The sequence below is a fragment of the Mus caroli genome, chromosome 1 (genome assembly GCF_900094665.2).
Source record: "Mus caroli chromosome 1, CAROLI_EIJ_v1.1, whole genome shotgun sequence".
NCBI lineage: Eukaryota > Metazoa > Chordata > Mammalia > Rodentia > Muridae > Mus > Mus caroli.
This window is the reverse complement of record NC_034570.1, coordinates 42,056,259-42,067,886: the sequence shown is the minus strand read 5'-3', so window position 1 is coordinate 42,067,886 and position 11,628 is coordinate 42,056,259. Positions and strand designations below refer to the sequence as shown.

The 11,628-nt window shown below is 39.0% G+C and overlaps 1 protein-coding gene across 3 annotated transcripts in view; it reads left to right on the top strand.

The window, feature by feature from the left end:
* Window positions 1-11,628, top strand: part of Stat4 (signal transducer and activator of transcription 4) — a 118,545-nt gene that overhangs the window by 19,696 nt on the left and 87,221 nt on the right. For 2 of the 3 annotated variants that reach the window (XM_021161708.1, XM_021161716.2), the window contains 2 exons: window positions 5,312-5,440; window positions 7,306-7,450. In XM_021161708.1, the coding sequence (XP_021017367.1) occupies window positions 5,313-5,440; window positions 7,306-7,450 (273 nt within the window). In that variant the 5' untranslated portion in view covers window position 5,312. Of the gene's footprint in view, window positions 1-2,071; window positions 2,564-5,311; window positions 5,441-7,305; window positions 7,451-11,628 lie in introns of those variants that run through there. The other variant, XM_021161725.1, reaches the window with a different exon arrangement.

The window sequence follows — 11,628 nt, the reverse complement described above, 5'->3', positions numbered from 1 at the left end:
ATATATATATATATATATATATATATATATATATATATAAAGGGTTTGATGTGGTCTCAGGTTCTACAATGCAGTTGGTTCCCAAGGAACCACCACTTACTGACTGTGTGGTTTCAAACAATAACTTTGGCAGCCAAAAAGCTATCATGATGACTGTTTTCCATTTCTATTCTAAGTGCTGTCAGTCTGGATTTTCTTCAAATATCTCAAGCAAAATAATATTATACAACATATTAAATGCTGGAGCAGATATGAGGATCCGGTTGTGTTCTCAAAACAGATATTAGAGAGACTTAAAGTGTAACTCAGGTCTAGAGAGGTAGTGCAGGCCTGTAATCCCAGCACTTGGGAGATGGAGACAGAAGGATCAGGAGTTCAAGGTCATATTATACAGTGAGTTTGAGGCTAGCCTGGGCTACTTGAGACTCTGTCTCAAAACAAACCCTAAAGCCACTCTTCTCACTCTACTTTTTTTGCTGGAAGACATTTTTGTTGTTTACAAAGCATGTTCATTCTAACATAGAATGGGCATATTATTGGAAGCATGAATAGCTTGTCTCAGATCTGAATTTTCATAGAGTGAATAGTTGCAAAACTGTAATACACAAATACGGGGGTTCTCAACAAGTTTTAAAAAGCAGAGAACTAGAAGTATCTCAAAGAGAAAGAGAGCATACCCAGTTTTGTACAGCAGGCACTGAACAGTTAAATATAGCAATAAAGACACAAAAGACCAATGTGATTAACACTCTAAGACAGGAAGTAAAAGTGTCAAGTAGTGGTCTCCACCTTTGCTTTCCGGAATGGCAGCCACCAGGGCTTTAGACACTGGAATGAAATCCAGTGTCAACTGAGGAGTGTAAGCAGAATCTAGGTGTTCAATAGGAAGGAATACAAAGGATCTTAGGTAGTAATTTAAGTGTTTGCATTGATTACAGTCAGAAGTATTATTATTTTGAAGATATCAGGTTACTTGTGCTATTGATGCTGATTTCACCCATTTTTTCCACTTTAAATGTGTCTGGGTCTAGGGAGATGGTGCAGTGTACTTACACACGGGTAAGAGGACATGAATTTGGATCTCCATGATTCATGTAAAGCCAGCTGTGATGGTGCCATGGCAAGATGGGAGACAGGGAAACTCCCAGAAGCTTCTAGGCAGTCCAGGCTGGCTAACTCAGTGTCAACAGGAGACCCTGTCTCAAACAGGGTTGGAGACAGGGGCAACAGTGGATATTGTTCTCTCATCTCCACTTGGGATCTGTGGCAAGCCAGCACTCACTCATGCTCTGCACACAGGCCTGTATCCACACACAAATCGAAAAAGAGGAGTGGGGAGGAGGAAGAGACAGAGATTAAGAACATGAGGGGGATCAGAAAATGCAAGGAGTGTATTCTGTTTCTCCCAGACAGCTGGTCAAGAAGAGTAAAGAAATTCAATGTAAACAAACAAACAAACAAACAAACAAAACCTACCGTGGGTTTGGGGGCATTGTTGACATCTTCACAAAGTCTAGGATTTCACTGTGTGGTGGCATGGGGAGGTGTACCTGGTGAGAAGATGCAGTGGGGGGAACATCAGGAGTGAATAATGACAGTGCCCAGACTTGTCTGAGTCACAGCCTCAGCTCCTGGGAGGGAGAAACCTTTCCTGTGTGGGGTGTGAATGACTTAGTTGTCACTTGGGAGAGAAGAATCCAGGTGGCACACCTGTGTGATGGCTGGTCATTGATATGATGCAGGCTTTTGCCTAGGTATACTACCCTAGACACATGTGTATACAGTCTGGCCATTGCTTTCCACCAGTCTGATTTATTTTGCTGAACTCTGGTAGAATTTTTTTTTTCCTGTTCAAGGCATTAATATCTAAAAGAATCCGCTGGAAGTCGGTGATCCCTGAGAGATGACTGCCTATCTTAGTCCAGCGGCTATGTCTCTGAGTAACTTTGTTCACCTGCCTGGTCCTCAATGTCTTCAGAAAGTGAAATTTAGAACCAAAAGGAACCAAGGTTCCACCCAGCTCTGTGATTCTAGAACAGACCCATGTCATAAAGAGGGAAGCACACACACTACAGGTACCAAGACAAGGTGGAAGCTGGCCAGAGAGGGCAGACACCGAGAACTTTCACAAGAGTTGCCACAAACCTTACTCAGCCTGTCTTCTCACAAGACAGCAGACCCTGCTGTTGGTTGGTGTGTTGACGCTGGCTCCCTATAAAGAATGGAGTTAAGTCTAGGAAAACAGGAATCCCAGTCCTTCAGTGTGTACCTCTTACTCTACACTCTTGGGCCAATTTGCATTTGTAAGAGTGGCTACTAGGGATGGGGCGGTGCTCTGCAAAGGGGGGCTTCAGCCTGACTTTGTAAAGCGTTTCTAGAATAGAGTGGATAGGAACTGACTAAAGTCCCAGGGACTCAAACACTGACGCACAGGAAAGCCTCAAGTGGGTGGAGAAATGCAAATCCCCTAGAGGAATGGCGTCAGCGGCTGTGGACCCTGAAGGCCGATTCTGACTTTGGACCTGTGCAGTGCCACTACCTGGACGGAGAGAGAGCGAGCCAGGTAAGCCAGGCAGCCCGCATCTGCGTGTGGCCTCTCCACAGTGGGAAACACCCAGGCAGGATGCCTGGGGCGTCTTTCTTCTACAATTGGTAATGTGTTGCTTGGTTTTAACCCGACTGGGGAGGAAGGGATGTCTATAAAAAGAAGGGTCCTACTCATTACACTCAGATCACTCAGAAAAAAAAAGTCTTCCAAAGACTTAAATGGAGATCTGGCTCCGGATCTTTACTGAAGGAGGGAGAAGTCGAGGCATCTCCGTGAAGCGGAGTGGGTTTAGTGGGTTGTGGGCTGTGCTGCTGCGGAGGTGTGTCAGCTAAGGGCTGGAAGACAGTCCTAATTTTCTTTAGCCAGCGGAGAGCTCTGATGTCTGACCCGAGATTGGCACATATGGGTTTCAGAGAAACACCATCCCGCTAGGGTAGCCGGTGATTGTGGCTTTGAGAAGTGTGAGTGATGCTTAAAGTAGGTCGTCCCTTTGCAAAGAGGTCAAAGAGTCATCAGCACTGCTAGCACCCGGGAAATGGACCTGAATGCCGGAATACCAGGAGGGAGCCGGCAGGCATCCAGGTTTTAGATGGAAAGCACTTGTCCTGAGGCAGGACAATGAACCCCTAGAGAGTGAAAACAAAGACACCCCGCTGAAGGTCTGAACACCAAACAACAGCGACAACACCAGAACAACACCCCCCCCCAAAAAAAACCCCAACAAACCTCGCTTTACTTAATTTCTTAAGGTTTTAGAAAAGTAATTTAAAAAGGAACTTATCAAATCCACTCTCATCCGCTACCCTCCGGATCTTTTCCTTTTCTCCCTAGGGCATTTATTCCCTCTCAACTTTATGTGCTGGTTTGCTTGTTTGTTTGTTTGTTTGTTTGTTTGGTTGGTTCACGTAGTGATGCCTGCATGTGCATGGGTGATGATGTGAGATTGGACGCAGACCCTGAACTATCAATTGCCAATAACTCCTCAGCCAGGGGTGGGACTTCCTGAGTTCCAAACGAGGTCTGAAGGTTTTCCTCTTTAGGGTACGCCAGGGAGAAAAGGGTCCTTCTGCACCTTGCTTCAGCCTTGGTTGGCAAGAGGGACTTATCTGAGTGATTTGACTGTAAGATAAGTAAAATTATCCTGCATTCAAATAATAAAATAAGAAACAATAGAAACAGTGAAAGCGGCGACCCTGTCTTCAGCTCCTGACCTCCCGATGCCACTGGTAGAAGAGAATGCTCCAGTTCCCTTCCCAGACCTGGGAAGTTTGTCAGAGCTGCACGTTTTGGGCAGGATTCACAATCCCTCTTTGGCGCTTGATTGTTTGTAAAGCCCAAGGTGCTTGCTATCCTCCCACCTATTCAGGGGCCCATCAGGAGGCCCAAATAAGGTTCCTTAAATAAACATTATTTACTAAGCAGTCACAACATACCTGCAATGGCCAGCCATAAGGGCTCATGAACATAAAGTCATATACAAGTTCAAGATAGCTTCTCTCCCTATCTACATTTTTCTGAGAGAAACACAACTTTTATTATTTTATTGATTGACTTATATTTATACATTAGTATAGTTTATAACATTTAGTGGAGGCTCAAGGAAAAGGTGTTTTAAAATGTTCCCACTGAAATCTGAAGACTCAATTTGTTCTATAAGCAAAGAGAAACGTCATACCTCCAAGATGTATTGAAATTTTGGGGTGAAAGTTTTTCCCTTGACTTACTATTACTAATCAAGAATTCTGCATTCCAAAAAAAGCAAAGACGATAACTTAGTAACGTCAGGGGAATTAAGTCATACAGATTTTTCTATGCTAGAAAGTACATCTACAGCCTCTGTGCTGGACAGAGTGGGAGCATATAGGTTACACTGGAGGAGCACACTGCTCTGTGTTTATGTCATATAAATGGGATAGTTTATTCTACTTTAGTTAATTTGAGGGCTCAATTGCTGTCAGATACAAGGTGATGTTGTATCTAAAAAAAGCTCTGCCCAACCATAGATCACTAGAGAACAATAAAAGTGTATGCTGGCTTAGAAATAATTTTGCACTGGTATGACTCAAACTCGGGAGTGCACACATGCAGTTCTTCAGGAAGCTGCCACAGAATGGAACTCTAGTCAGGTACATAAAGCTGACTGTAGAGTCCCAACAAATATGAAATAAAGAAAAACAGGTTTGAGCATTTTTATGAAAAAGAAGCTCTGGGGAAGAAATGAATGGATAGGCCTCAGAAGGTACAGTCAGTGTGTGTGTGTGTGTGTGTGTGTGTGTGTGTGTGTGTGTGTACTTATTTGCATTCAGCCTGCTCAAGGAGGGAGGGATAAGGAAGAATTTTGCTGACAATACAGTTTCTGTGCTAATCCCTGAGTCTATAGGGACAGTTGGGTAGGGTAGGGCATGGGGTGTTTGGGGAGGAGGGTGGGACTTCCTGAAACAGCAGCCTAGGAGGTCATGGTAGGGCAAGGAAGGATGTGGTTGATGCAGAGGAAGAAAGCTGTCCTGCACAAGGGATAGCATTTAAGAAAACACCAAGAGGAATCACTGGATGCTGAGTTTTAAATGCATTTTCTCCTTTCTTCGCTGAGATGCTATAAAAGTTGAGTTTTTCTCCTTCCTTTGAGAAACTATAAAAGATGATTTCCCCCCTCCAATTAACTAATAACTAACATGTAACTGAGGTCTGAGTCAAGAAGAAACGACGTCCCCTGGCTCCCAGTAAGCAATATTTTAAAGCTCTTCCTTTACCCTTCTTTTGTAGCATGTCTCAGTGGAATCAAGTCCAACAATTAGAAATCAAGTTTTTGGAGCAAGTAGATCAGTTCTATGATGACAACTTTCCTATGGAAATCCGGCATCTGCTAGCTCAGTGGATTGAGACTCAAGACTGGTAGGCTCAAATGCATTCCCTAGAAAATGATGGGCAGATAATTTGTGTCCTTTTTGTGTCCTAGTCATATATTCTATGGTCTATTTTTGACTGAGTAGATGGATTCCTTTTGGTGTGTGTATGTGTGTGTGTGTGTATGTGTGTGTGTGTATTCAAGGTTTTGGAAATGCATCTCAAAGGCAAGGAACCATTTTTTTTTCTGGTTTTATCTACTATAAAGGGAAACTTAATGGTTTTGTCTGTAATTACCTCCTATTCCAATTGGCTTAGTCACTGTTCTATTACTACGAAGAGATACTGTGACCAAAACAGCCTTTATAAGAGATGAATTGGGGGCTTGCTTACCATTTCAGAGGCTTAGACCATTATCATCATGGCAGGAAGCATGGGGGGCACACATAGTGCTAGAGCAGTAGCTGGGAGCTCTATCATGGGCTGCAGGTACACACACACACACACACACACACACACACACAGAGGCTGGGCTTGGCTTAGGCCTGGCCCTTCCCCAATGACACACTTCCTTCAATAAGGTCACACCTTTTCTCACAAGGCCACACCTCCTAATCCTTTCAGATATTGTTGCTACTCCATACTGAATAAGCATATATGAGCTTATGGGGGACATTTTTATTCAAACCACCTCATCAATGTTTTAGGCAAGTCCTAGAGAAACAAACAATTTCATTATGATCGACTCAAGGCCAGTATATATTCTTTTTAAAAAGCCTTTTCACCTTCAGTGGGAAATGCTCACTCTTCAGCATACCATGCCCCACCCCTCCCCCATTTTATTTTCAACGCTCTGTCTGGCTGTTTTTACCTTTTTACAATTAGATCAAGATGAATCAAGGGCACGCTCAGTCAGTGTCTCCACACCAAGCCATTGGCCGTGGGAAATAATGCAAAACAGCTTCTATATGAATGTGAAACCATCCAGCTAACAAACATTTACAAAGCTCTATTCACCCCATTTAATTAAACTTCCTCCTCTCCCTTCAGTCATCTTTCCTATTGTGTAAGAATACAAATCGCAGGGTCTTAACCACTCTTAATTGTACAGTTCGGTAGTGTTGACTGATCTTCATGTTCCGCTGTTATCATCCCACCCATCTGCACAGCGTGATCATCTCAGTCAGAAATTCTGCCTCATTAAACAGTAACCCTGGTTCTCAAATCTCATTTCCAATCTGTTCTTCTTCTTTTTCTTTTTTTAATGAATTTGAGTAAAGGAGGCACTTTATATGAAGAAATCAAATATGTTTTATTTTGTGGCTTACTTACTGCATGTACCAGAATTTTATTCAAATCTGAAGCTGAGTAGCATCTTACACTCACTACCTATGGTCAGATCCATTTACTTATTGACAGATATTTGGATCATTCTACTTTTACCTCTAGACCATGCCAATAAAGTTGCTATGAGGGACCAGATGTCAATACCTGGTCTCATATGTGGTGTTTGAATATAGACCCAACTACAGAGCTGCTGAGTCATGTAATTGCGTGCAGTATAAGTTACTGCTAAACTTTTCACAGGGGCTGTGTCATTCATCAGCAATACACAAATGCTTCGGTTTCTTACTATTCTTGCCAAGGTTTATTTTCTGGTTTTTGTTTTGATTTTTTTTAAAAAAATAATAGTCATCCCAATGAGGATGAAGTACTATTTTATTGTAATTTTAATTTATAAAACCCAGAAGATGTTGAACAGCTTTTCATGTATTCAATCTAACTTTTATAACATCTAAATGATTATCATTGTAGAATAAATCTGACATTTAAAATGTATATGGTAAAGAAGTGAATATTGTATTAACTGTTTCTTATTAAGTAGTAATACCTGGACATTTTATTTATTTTAGGGAAGTAGCTTCTAACAATGAAACTATGGCAACAATTCTGCTTCAAAACTTACTAATACAATTGGATGAACAGTTGGGGCGGGTTTCCAAAGAAAAAAATCTGCTATTGATTCACAATCTAAAGAGAATTAGAAAAGTCCTTCAGGTAAGAATATATTCTATTTTTAAAAAATGGATGTACAAGCCCTAAATTTGAGAGAAAATTTGAATATGTACCCTTAAACGACTTTCAAAACAGATTTAAAGGTAAAGTTTTTGTTTCTTCATTTAATTTTTTTCTACTCAGTTTTTATTACCTATGTTTATTTAATTTTTTTGAGTCTAAGATTCTATGGAAGTGAGAAAGTGTATGTGTGTGTGTACACATGTGTGTGTGCACATGTGTGTGCACATGTGTGCATGTGTGTGTGTGTATGTTACTTATCTTGCTTATATCCCAATTATTACCAAGTTCAATATCATGGAAATAAATTTAAAAGACCAACTATTCATGTCTGTCCTCTGACCGTTCCATGTCTTCGTTTCTTATATAACAAACAGTAGTCTCATTCATTAAGTATAAAAATCTATGTTATAATTGACTAAATAATGTTGATACGCTATTATTAGCTCAAAGTTCAAGATATGATGAAGATGAGTTAAGTATACTCCTATGGATTTTAAGCAATGCATAGTCAGGCATCTATAATCACAGCACTATACACAGAGGTTCCACAGAGGAGAAATCGCCCAGGCTTCGGTTATTTCTCCTCTCTTTCTTCATACTGAGCACTTGAAAGTAGAGGCCATTTCCTCTCTGAAGTTTGTCTTCTCTTCAATGTTTTACAGTTAGAAACATACAGTTTATGGCTTTTAAAATGACTGGTGTCTTCCACTTAGCACCAAGCACTGAATGTTGTTTGCATGGTGCACCAAGTACTGAAAGTCTTTGTTTTCATTATTGTGATAGCTTTACTGTTAATCACTAAATAATATTCTAATGCATTTAATTTATTCATTCTAAATAAAGCTACTGTTAGGAGTTTGCAGGGGTCTAAGTGTCTAAGTTTTCATTTCATTTGAGTCATTACCCCAAACCGTGATTTCTATGTTGCTATTCTAGGACTTTGTCTTATTTCACTTTCTCTCTTACTCCCTCAGATAGCATGATGTATATTCATAATAAAAATGGAAGCAATATAAAAAATACAAAGAAAGCTAGAAACAACCCAAAACTTAGTTCTTAGATGTAACCATGTTAATATTTGATGAGTGTCAATCTAAACATTTACCTATATGTATGTATTGCAAATAGAGCAATAGAGTAAACAGCAACTAACATCTGTAACAATATATCATGTGCAAAAGAAAGGTGAGACTATACCTCTCTCTCTCTCTCTCTCTCTCTCCACACACCACACCACAAACCCCCCAATGTCTCCTCCTTCCCTTCATTTCCTCCCCCACCCTTTTTTCTTAAGACAGGGCTTCTGTGTGTAGCTCAGGCTGTAGTGGAACTCACTCTGTAGACCAGACTGATCTCAAACTCATAGATCCTCCTGCCTATACCTCCCAAGTTTTGAGGTTAAAGGCACGTGCCACCACATCTGACCTGTAATTTCTACATCTGTCTATTTCTTGTCTGAAAAATATAATCTCCATCAAGGGAAGGACTTGGCTCCTTCACTCTTATATTCTAATGCCTACATAGTCCTAGGAGCATGACAGGTGCTAATTATAATAAATGCCAATATAGAATTGGAGTAAAAGTAGAATGGTCTATGTGTTCCTGAAAATAAATTTTTATTTGTATTGATGGAATATTAAAAGTTGTTTATCAAATGAGTATTCTCCCTTACCTCAAGAAATTTTTTTTTTCCAAAGAGATTTCACTCAAGCTGATGAAACTGTGAAAGGCATAAAATGATGGTCTATGTGTACTGTCTCTTAAATTATTGTTGACTTTTAGGCAAAGTTATCTGTTGACTTAAAGATATTAAATGTGAGCAAACCTGTCACTCTACCTTGTTGGTGTTTGTTACTTTCTCATTTTGCTGTCAAACTTTAATCTGTATTTCTTTAATTTTATATTTAATTGGATGTGGTGTACACAATAACTTTTTACTACTGGTTCTTCATTCATAAAATTTTACAATTTAATTTATTCATAATTGCTTAGATTTTATCAAGTAGTTTTATTTCAAGAAGGTCTAATTCATTATATATAATATCTGAGAACTTTTATGCCTAAGAACATGTGATAGTTTAATGTTTAAAAATATTTATCTTTTGTATATATGTGCATGTTTGTGTATTCATGTGTGTGGAGGTCAGTAGTCAATTTTCTCCTTCTACCACATAGGTTTCAGGAATTAAAGTGAAATTACCAAGTTTGACTATAGCACCTTTACTCTTTGAACCATCTCTTCAGCCCAAGTTTGTCACTTTAAGGGACACTGTGGCTGGGTTTAAAAATCCTAGATTGTTTTTCTGGAGACATTGTTCTATATATACTGAGGGAATGCTAGATAAATCTGAGATGTTTGTTATAGTTAGGAGCAACCATGATACTACTTTATTAAACTATCACATGTTCTTAGGCATAAAAGTTCTCAGATATTATATATAATGAATTAGACCTTCTTGAAAAAAAACTACTTGATAAAATCTAAGCAATTATGAATAACTACTTTATTCATAACTACTTTATGAATAAGCTTATATAGGCACTAACCCTTCAAAAAGATGCAGGGCATAATAATAGGATATTCTCACAGATGGCCTGACAGTATGATACCCACTGAGCACAGCACTGCTTATAGCATCATCACTGAAAATTAAAAAAGAATAGTTTGTTCTTTTACAAATCTGCATAATAAACTGTCCTTTAATGTGTACTGGTTCCCTCAGTTGATTACATTACAATTGTTTCTAGACTGTCTGGAAAAGGTATGAAGCTGAATGTACAATGCTTGTTGGTACAGTCTGAATATTCAAATGATAGCTTGCAATTTGGCATCTGTCTGCTCTTTCTAATACAAAAAAACATGGATGGATCTCTAGAGCTTTGTAGACATTTAAATCCTCTGAAAACTTCTATATTTCCTAACTCCAATCTGTTATTTCCCCTCCCAGAAGATGCTATAAAATGAGTATTTACCAGTCTCTTCCATTTTGTTGCAGTTTTACCTTGGATATTTTCATCCCTAAAGAATTTAGAGTAGGTTTGTGAACTGCTGAAATTCTCATAAATGTGATCACACTATTTCACATTTCAACAATTTTCATAGTTCTCAAGAGTCATCAGCATCAACCTTGACTTCAATAATCTTTTCATTTTTATTGCTACACTGTATTTATGTATATGGATATATCAAATCTATCCATTTTATAGTTGGTGGACACCTGAATTATTTACTATTTTCCTTTTCTGCTTCAAATATTGTTGCTCTGAACATCATCATCATGTGTCCTTTGTAAGGACATATGGTACATTGTAAGAAATTCTCTATAATACCTATCTAGTGGTAGAATTTCTGAACTGTGGAGTTTGTAAGTCTTTAATTACATTGAATATTGGTGGTATATGCCAGCTTACCTTGTGTACTTTCTCTAGCTTCATTCATTTAGTTCCTTTTCAATGTTTTTCTTTTTCATAAGTGCATTTAAATTCACACATTTTAGCATACTTTTTGTATACTTAATTTTGTTATGTGTATGGGTATTTTGCCTACATGCATATCTATATGTGCCAAGTCACATGAATGTCTGGTGCCATAAGTACCCTAGAGCTGAAGTTACACACAGTTGTAAGTCTCTACACATGTTCTAAGGATCAAACCTGGGTCCTCTAGCAGCCGCTGCTTCCAACCGTTGAACAACTACCTTCTCCAGCCCCTACTTTTATTCACAATGCTCTCACTGCATGTAAATAAACCATAATTCTATCCTTGACAATTTCTCCTTAGATAATCTTCAAAAGTTCTCCACTACATACAAATACAGTAAAACAAAACATAAACACACCCAAAACTTAGAAGAGAAATGTAGAATAATATTTAAGAAAAAGTATATAAAGCTACTTTAAGTGGCAATGGGCAAGATGATTTCCATACACTCTAAGTAAGAGCTGCCAAGCATAATAAAACAGAAAGTCACAATAAACACAAGGTAAAATAAAATACATGGCACTAGAGCAAACAATATGAATCTGAATATATATGAAAAACAAAACCCAAAACCAAAAAAAAAAAAATGAGGTTGAAAGGTAAGTTGAAAGCTGTAAGAGACCTGGGTGTGGTGGCGCACGCTTTTAATCCCAGCACTTGGGAGGCAGAGGCAGGC